Source organism: Gavialis gangeticus, unplaced genomic scaffold, assembly GCF_001723915.1.
Source record: "Gavialis gangeticus isolate Ggan-Ray unplaced genomic scaffold, GavGan_comp1, whole genome shotgun sequence".
NCBI classification, from domain to species: domain Eukaryota; kingdom Metazoa; phylum Chordata; order Crocodylia; family Gavialidae; genus Gavialis; species Gavialis gangeticus.
This window is the reverse complement of record NW_017729025.1, coordinates 16,359,172-16,368,099: the sequence shown is the minus strand read 5'-3', so window position 1 is coordinate 16,368,099 and position 8,928 is coordinate 16,359,172. Positions and strand designations below refer to the sequence as shown.

At 44.3% G+C, this 8,928-nt stretch overlaps 1 protein-coding gene across 4 annotated transcripts in view; it reads left to right on the top strand.

The window, feature by feature from the left end:
- Positions 1-8,928, top strand: part of PPP2R5E (protein phosphatase 2 regulatory subunit B'epsilon) — a 135,564-nt gene that overhangs the window by 61,755 nt on the left and 64,881 nt on the right. For all 4 annotated transcript variants that reach the window (XM_019518440.1, XM_019518439.1, XM_019518442.1 and 1 more), the window contains exon 3: positions 6,499-6,695. In XM_019518440.1, the coding sequence (XP_019373985.1) occupies positions 6,499-6,695 (197 nt within the window). The remainder of the gene's footprint in view (positions 1-6,498; positions 6,696-8,928) is intronic.

Below are 8,928 nucleotides of genomic sequence, written 5' to 3'. Positions count from 1 at the left end.
TTTTTTTTTCCCCCCCCCCCCCCCCACACACACACACACACATACACACCCACCTTGATAGAGACTCTAGAGCAAGGGTGGGCAATTTGGGCATGGGGGTGGGTCACAGAGAGAGTTTTGATGAGATGTCGTGGGCTGGGTCAGCAACCTCTCCCCGCATCCCCTCGGCACTGCAACAACTCACCAAAACTTCCTATGTGGGACAGGGCTGCAGGAGGGCAGGGAGTGTTGTGGGGTGGTGACAGCACAAGGCCAGGGCCTGGGGTAGAGCCACAATCCCTGCACGCTCCTGCCCTGTGGGGGGTTTTGACATATGTGTGGGGGGCAACTTGATGCTAGGTCCCAGGAGTCAACTGGAGATGAGGGTAGGGAGGAGGCAGCAAGGGGAGTGTGCAGCAGAGCTCACCTGGGTTTCATGATCCACAGATGCCCCTGTGGCGCTCCACATGGGGCCAAGTCCTGCCTGGGGCAGCCCATGCTATGCTCCAGCCCATGTCTGCTGGCCCAGTCCCAGCCAGCACACAGCTTACTGGTGGGACTGCTTTTGGTGTGACTGCAGCTGCTGAGGTGCTGCTCAGCCCCCCTCACCTCCAGCTGCAGCTCCTCCTGCTCCTACTGCGCCGCTCTGGGCTTGGAGGAAGCCACTTCAGCCGAGCAGCTCCAGTCCTGGCACACAGGGCTCTGCCTGCAGCTTCTTTCTGCCCACTCGGCCATGTGCGCCAGGGCAGGTGGAAGGGAGCCAGGAGCCGGAGCCCCATGTGCTGGGGCAAGAGCCGCCTGGCTGAAGCTCCCAGCTGCCTTCCACCCAATCGGCTTCCTGTGCCAAGCAGGCGCAGTGGGTGGAAGGCAGCCTGGAGCTGGAGCCCTGCCCACTGGGGCAGGAACTTCCCAGGTGAAGCTTCCTCCCCGCCTGGGGCGGCGCAACAGGAGCAGAAGGAGCCACCGCCGGAGGTGAGGGGACTTGAGCAGCACCTGGGCACGTGTACCAAGAGCAGCTCTGCTGGATGTGGGCTTGAGTGTGGCTTGGGCTGCCCCCGGGTGACGTTTGGCCCCATGTGGAGCACTGCGGGGCCAGCCTCAGGCCAGATCCCATCACTTGGCAGGCCCCCCCCACAGGCTGGATCCAGTCAACTGGTGGGCTGGATCTGGCCTGCGGGCCATATTTTGTCCACCACTGCTCTAGAGATTTAACTTGGCTCTAGAGGAATTTGTTTTGGTTTTGGTTGTTAAATGTTATTTGTTGTATCTGTTTCTCATCTATACCTTCCCTTTCCGGGGGGATTTTTCTGATTTCTTTGTTGTGGTATAGGAATTAAAACCAGCTAGCTGTAGTGGTTCTAAGCTCTCCCTTTGATCTCATTATGATGCGATTATTACACATACGTAGTAAAGTCATCCACTGCATTGACTGTAATAGTCATTCTTCCAAAGTGTGTCACTCTGCATGTCAGCATATCTCAAGTAAACACCATGCACTTATAACTAGAAATAGGTAATGCGGTTTGTGCCGTGGAAACAATAATGTGATCATCCTTTATTTGTGGTAGGGTTTTCTTTCTAGTGGCTGTGATGGAAACAGTAAACTGGATTTGCAGGTACATTGGTAGAGAGAGGCTGCCTGTAACATTAGCTGTAAAGATAAAGTGACTTGAATATCAATTTATATTGCCAGTTCCCACTATTCTGATTCAGTTTTGATTATGTAAGTTATACTCAAGATTTCAGTCTGTGAAGAGAGGTTCAGAGATCCTCTGTGTAATCTCTTTATCTCTAAGGTATGGAATGAGGAAAAGATGCTTGAAAGCTTTCAAAATAGTTGATGCAAGAGAACATAGAAGATTGATTTGTCATTTTTTGTGGCTCCCTTTCCTCTCATGCTGAGCATATCATGCTTCCCTGAGTCCCTCGTTACCTTTACCTTAAGTGAGGAGAACACAGATTCACTCTTTGGTAGGTTGGGGGGCAAATCATAGACCCCGTTCTACCATTTTTAAACCAGTCTGTGTGTGCTGAACCTGTCTTCTGTTACAGGTCTAGACTGGTTTTGTATGCTGAACTTCTCTTCTGTTATGGTTATAGACCAGTTTCTGATCACTTACACCAGTAAAAGTGTAATTTTTGTACCTGGTCAAGCAGCCTTTCAGATGTCGGCAACTGGAAAAGCATGGGTTTTAAGTGTCATTCCATTCCTCGTGTAACCCCAGAATAAATTTAAAAACTGCATTACATTTCATTTTTTCTAAAAGAGTAATCGCTGCTTTAATTCATTGCTTAATTGGTCTTTCTCTTATTAAAGAAGAGATGCATCCAGGAGTTTTCATAACTTGTATATAGAAGAGAGAAGCTTGCAATGGCAGGGTTAGAGTGGTTTGCAGATATGTAGTGTGGCTTGCAGGAAATTCCACCTGGATTCCTGGGAGATTTCTGTTTGAAAAAAATTGCTTTATTTTCTGCCCACAATTTTAATCAACAAAACTTTTGAGTTTTGGTAATTGTGATGCCCTTTAACTACATTTGATGTGGTTAAGGTTGTAACAAGCATGATTGTAAATTTTAGATAAGCTATATAACTTGCTTCTAAATGAATTTTGATACATATCCATCCAATTAGGACTTTAGAGTCACTTAAAAATAGTAATTTAATAGTTTTACATTTTCATGTTTTTTAATAAGTGTACCTCCGGTGGCCAGACGGGGGGGGGGGTTGGGCCGGGGAGCTTGCCTGCTTGCCTCTCCTGTGGCTGGGGGGTGAGTGGCAGGGGGCCCTGGTGCTTCCCTTCATGGCAGCAGTGCTTCTTGGAGCTGCTTGGGCAGAGTGCCAGCAGGTGGGTGCTGCCTGGGGGCGCCACCCCTTCAGAGGGAAGCACTGGGGTCCTCTGCAGTTCAGGGGCTGTGTGATGCTGTTACAGTATTCGGTCAAAGGATAACTAAAAATCCTGTATTTAAAGAAATACTTTTGCAATAAAAATGTAATTGCAAATGTTTTGCAGGTTTCAGCTAGTTATTTGCATAATACACTGTTTTAGAACGTCCCAATGCTTACCACAATGCAAAGACAACGTGACAGTCACTGCAACCATAGATCGTGTGATTGAGAGTTACTGTCTGCTAGTGAGGTGATAGGGTTACAGAAATTCTCAAATATTCCACATATAAGCCTCTTTATTTAAAAAAAAAGAAAAAAAAAAAGAAAAAAGAAGCAAATTCTGGGCTCCCGTCAACCAATTCCCAATCCTGAAGTTCTCTTTTCTTGGGAAAGGTGATCAAGAAGGTGGTTACATAACTCCAGATCTCATTCATCCCCCTGTCCTTGACCTCATTCAGTCATTCGGTAGGATTGCAGACTGGCAGCTTGTCTGGAAGTGATGTACATGGAAGTTGTTGATTATCATAATGCACTAGCCGGAGGCTAGATCTCTTTACTGCTATTCTTTGATTTGTTATCAGACCCTCATGGGGGGTTGCTGGCACAGCTTTGTAAGTTAGAAAAGGGAAAAGTAATGGCTCTAGGATAGCTTGGATCAGTACTGTCTAATAATTCCCAGGAAACGCTGGTGGGTAGGGACCTACCAAATTTGCGGCAGAAGTGGGCTGTGCGGCGGCTCGTTTAATCTTGCAGGTTCCTCCACATCGCCCCTCAGCTACCGATTGGCAGAGGGGCCTTGCTGCTTACTTCGGATAGGTAGGAAGACAAAAACTGTAGTTTTAAATATGGACCATTTTTGCCTTCTGACCGGTCAAGACCAAGCAGTGGAGCTGTTGGTGGGGGCAGCCGATCAGAGGGGGGAGGCAATAATGGTGCCATATTTAAAATGGTTGTTTTCACCTTTCCACTGATCAGGAGTGAGCAGTGGGGCCCCTCCGCCAATCAGCTTTCATGTGGGGCAGCCTGCAAGATTAGAGGAGCTGCCACACAGCCCATTTCCACCACAAATTTAGCAGGTCCCTACTGATGGGTGGTTCTTCTCTCTGGAGTTTTGTAGGACACCAGTCTCTGTTGCCTCTTCAATGTAGCATCTATGCAAAACCTCCAGGACTAGGATGGGGTACAAGCTGCAGTATTAGCACAACACTGCTGATGCCTATCTCTCTCTTCTCTGGCTCTGAGACAACTTTTGCGGAGCTCACAAAATGTATGAAAGAATTTTGTGACCTGGAATAAAGCCAGGTGTCTATTGGCCTTGTTCCATGTTAGTTTTAGGAGCCTCCTGGAGCTCTTAGCCCCTGGCTTGTCCACACATTAACACATGAAATTAGTTTTAAGGACTCTTTAGGCAGCTTAAAGTTGCACCACCCCAAGCTAGGTTTATCTTTGATCTGTGATACCTGGCTCCTGTCACACTAACATGTAGGCACTCTAGGCTACACATTAGAGTAAACACTCCACCCACCCCCCTCTCTGCCCTGGTTCAGATTGGGGCCCATTGCTTCCTCTGCTCCCCTCCAATTGGGCAGCTGCCCCCCAACCCCTTCCCCATGCCCCACCAACTGGGATCGGGCCTGCTTCTGCAGCACCCCAGATCCCTGCTTAACCCCTCCAGCCCCCAGGTTTACTTTTGGCTGCCGGCACTGTCCCAGGGAGCAGGCGCGAAAGGAGAACCAGCTTGCCTGGGTGCTGCCGCAGCTCTCTAGGTAGGACTTGGCTCAGGGAAGAGTAGCAGTGGTAGTGGCTGGACAGACGGGTTCAGCTTCCCTTCCTGCTCCCTGGGACAGCGCTTGCAGGCAAAAGTAAGCTGCTGATGTTGGAGGGAGCCCTGGTGTTGGGGCAGGGAACCCTGAAGGGCTGGGGGGAAGCCTGGAATGGGTGGGGAGGGAAAAGGATTTAGTTTTCAGTCCTCAAGGCTCCTGCTGGCTCCTTTTCTACAAAGGTTACATGACTATATTGTCTCATAATATATAATTAGAAGTTATAATTCCTATTCCATGATGATATCTTTGAGCTCTAACATATCTTAAATTAAAACTACTGTTATATAGGTTAATTTTTGTAAAGTATCATAACAAAAAATACAAAACTACAATTAAACTTTAAAAAAATCTGATTGTTTAAATTCTTTTTTAGAAAAAAAATTGGTTTTTATCTACTCTGTGTTAGTCAGCAAATCCCTATTATCTCCAGTTTTCTTTAACTGGATGATTACCACGCCCTGATGATAAACAGCTGGTCAAACGCTGTCCTCATGTGCACTAATGCATGTCAAGTTCAAGAAATTTGAAATGTATATAAAAGAATACACAACTTGCACTGAAAGAGGAAAGTATAGATGTAATTGATTTTTTTGTGGATTATTAATAGTATACATTGCAAACGTGCGTGGAATATTATTCTGTTTCTAGTTTAACAAATGAATAAGATAAATGTGAACATTTTGTAGTCTTCTTTGAAGACCATTTGGCTAATTCATGCTGATGCAAAGCAACCATTTCTTAATAAAGACTTAGGAGTTGGAGTGGGAGAAGTTTTGCAGTTGCCTGGTGTCTTAAATGTAATAAAAATCAAGATTCCTTTCAATGAGTTGTCCATCACTGTTGGCCCCTGTGTACATGAAAACAAAATAAATCTAGTTTTCTACCTGTTCTGTTGATAGAATAGAAGATTATCTACCCATCCTTCTAAGTAAGATGAAACTGTTCAAACATATCTGATAGTGCCTTTTAGTCTGCTTTTACTTAATGTAGTTTTGCTAAGCCCCTCACCCAGGAAGACTAGCAAGAGAAAGAAAAGCAGCAATTACACTTTCTACATTACCACCCAAGAATACTTTACAGCACTGGGGAAAATAATGGCTGGTTATACAGACACCAGATAGCATACACTAAAGGGCAATGTATCCCACTGCTTTTGTGGGCTTCTATAGCCGAAAACTTCACTGACTACTGGCAAAATTACAACCAATTTTATTACAGAAACTGCCAACATGGAAATAATGAAATCTGTGGAAATGTTTGGAAAAACAGAATCGGTAGATTAATTTTTATGGGATTTTAGTATGGCACTGCATTTTTTGTGTAATATTAAGATTAATTCATCATTTAAGACTGTAATATTTCTGACTGCTTTTCCTTACTTAGTGTGTCTAAGGGGTCTACAAAAGATGAGTATGATCAATCAGAAGTGTGTGAATACCCACACTTACAATTCAGAGGGGTCTGCACCTCCATTTGAAATTTCCAAAGGGGTCTGCAAATGAAAAAAGGTTGAAACCCACTGAGAGAGTTTATGTGCATGAATTTGTATTCTTCTGTAAGTCTTGCCTTCTTCTGATTAATCTTATTTTTTAGTAGCAGGTGAATAAATAATACTGTTAAAATTCAGTATCCAAGATACGAACTATTAAATATTAGGGAAATTCCTACAGCGACGTTGTTGATGATTTGAGCAGTGTTTTATGAAAACTGTACCGATACTGCTTTCCTTTGAAAGTGCACTTCAAAAGGAATTAGCGTTTCATGTAAAAAGATAACAGACTTACGAAGACTTCTTTTCTTGTTCCATAGACGTTCCATCTTCAGAGCAGCCTGAACTGTTCCTAAAGAAACTTCAACAGTGTTGTGTCATTTTTGACTTCATGGACACACTATCAGACCTTAAAATGAAAGAATACAAGCGCTCTACTCTTAATGAACTGGTGGACTACATCACAATAAGCAGAGGCTGTTTGACAGAGCAGACTTACCCTGAAGTAGTTAGAATGGTGAGTTTTTTCCTTATTGTGGACTCTGTAGAGACATGTGCAATTCCAGTTTGATGTTGGGGAAAGGGGGCAAACTAAGTCCTGGGATAATGCATTAAATGTGTCCTTTGGTTTAGTAGACATAACCAGCATATAATTCTTCAAAAATAATTAAAGCTCAACTTTTCACTTGTACTTGAATAAACATCAGAAGGGCCAGCAGTATAAAAAGCATGTGGAAGGTAAATCTGGAATATTTCAAATTGCTTCTACTGAATTGCTGTAATCTCAGTTGCTTTCTTTCAAGTGGAGAAGAATTTTAAAACAAAGTGATTTTATCCTAACTCTTTACAGTGTTTGTGTTTCTAAGATAAAAACAGTTTTAAATGTAATGATTTCTTTATGAGGGAACTTTTGTTGCCTTTGTCATTATAACTAAGTACAAAATGGTAGCTACAAGGGATGCATTAATTTAAGAAAATTATAATGGTGAAAATGTCACATAGGATCAACCTGGAAAAAGCTGCGTTGGGCTTTGTAGATTCATAGCAGCAATATTAAGGGGTCACCAGGAGTTCTCAATGGTAATGCCATACAGCATGAATGTTATTAATAAATTATCAGTTACCACATGTACCTTCAATAGAAAAACTGAACTAGGATCTGACATGAAGTGAAGGATATTCATTGCAAGTTACGTTACTGCTTCAGGTAGACTTTCTGTATTAAGCTGCCACCTGAGCATTAGACAGTCAAGCAGAACCTTTGTTGCATTTGGTTTTATAATGGTATTGTGTGATCACAGAATCCAATAATAGCTACATCCTTTGAAGAACCTTATATAGATTTTGCACTGCAGTGTATATACTCCTCAATTTCTTTCTTGTTCACAAATAAATACTTGAGTGGTTGTCTAGGATTTAGAATATATGCAAAACTTATTCTGTAATAACTAGCAAACAGTGCCTTAAAAGAATGTTATGGGTAGACAGTCAAGCACTCAAAATTAGGAAAAATCACATAAGTAGCAATTCCTTCCCCCTCTTGTACATGTACATTCAATATACAGGTTCTAATGACAAGATCACATACTATTTTTTCCATGGTACCCCTGCTGTATTCAGTTCAGCAGCTCACTGAATGAACTGCTATTCAATATCTTGTATTTTAGCATGTGTGGCCCCATGCATTATTTATTATACATCATTCAAATCCTGGTTGTAATGCAGGATTATCAATTTTCTCCTGGGCTTTTCTGAGATGTTCATCAGTGTAGCATCTGAATGTTTCACAACATTAGTGTTGTCTTCGTAACAGAAGGATTGATATTATTCCTGCTTTACAGATGGGTCTTGGAAATGCATAGACATACAAATGGATGCTATTTGGCATTTCTTATTAGAGACTTCTTATGGCTTGATTTTTGTCAGAGAAATCAGAATGTTAACAGTGATTTGTTAATTCAGTACACAGCTCTCATGGACTGTAATTGCAGTGGTTCAACTGTAAATCAGGATCTAACCCTCTCAAGTTCCTTAGCTCAGAAACTGAGGAAAATACAGGTAGTGGCCACTTGTGAAAAGCAGTTTACATCAGTGGTGCTTAACCTTTCAGCTCTGTGGGCCGGATGAGTAGTTTGGGGCCAGTCCGTGAGTCAGATCCCTCATAGGATTGGGCCTCGTGTACCCAGATTTGGCTGTGTGCACCCAACCTAGTATGCAGGGCCATGTTTTCAGAGCCCACTGGGCTCCCCATGGGTCCAGAAGTTTGCCAGCAAGGGAGCAGCAGCTAATACTGCCACCCTGGCCCCACTGCCAAATTATTGGACCCATGAGAAACCTGATGAGGCAGATAATGTGACTCTGTGAGCCAAATCTAGCCTGCAGGCCAGGGGTTGAGTGCCCATGGCTTATATCACTTGCTAAGCATTAAATGCTATGTGCATGCACACAGCCAGGAATGCAGCCTGGCGGCTTGGACACCAGCATCTGGATAGGAAGTCTGTGGGGGGAAGGTGTGTGAGAGGAGAGAAGAGGGCAGATTGAGGCCCCCACAGTGAGGGAGGGAATGAGGCAGGGGCCAGCGCTGCTCAGCTGGGGCGGGGGTGCAGGGCGGAGCCATGAGCAGCTCATCCGGGGGGCATGGGCTGGGGGATGGATCACCGCCACTGCGTGCACCCCTGGGGGAGGCATGGGGGGCATGTGGACCCCCAGATCTGTGTGCGGGGTGAGAGCAGGCTGCCTGCTGCAGGTTC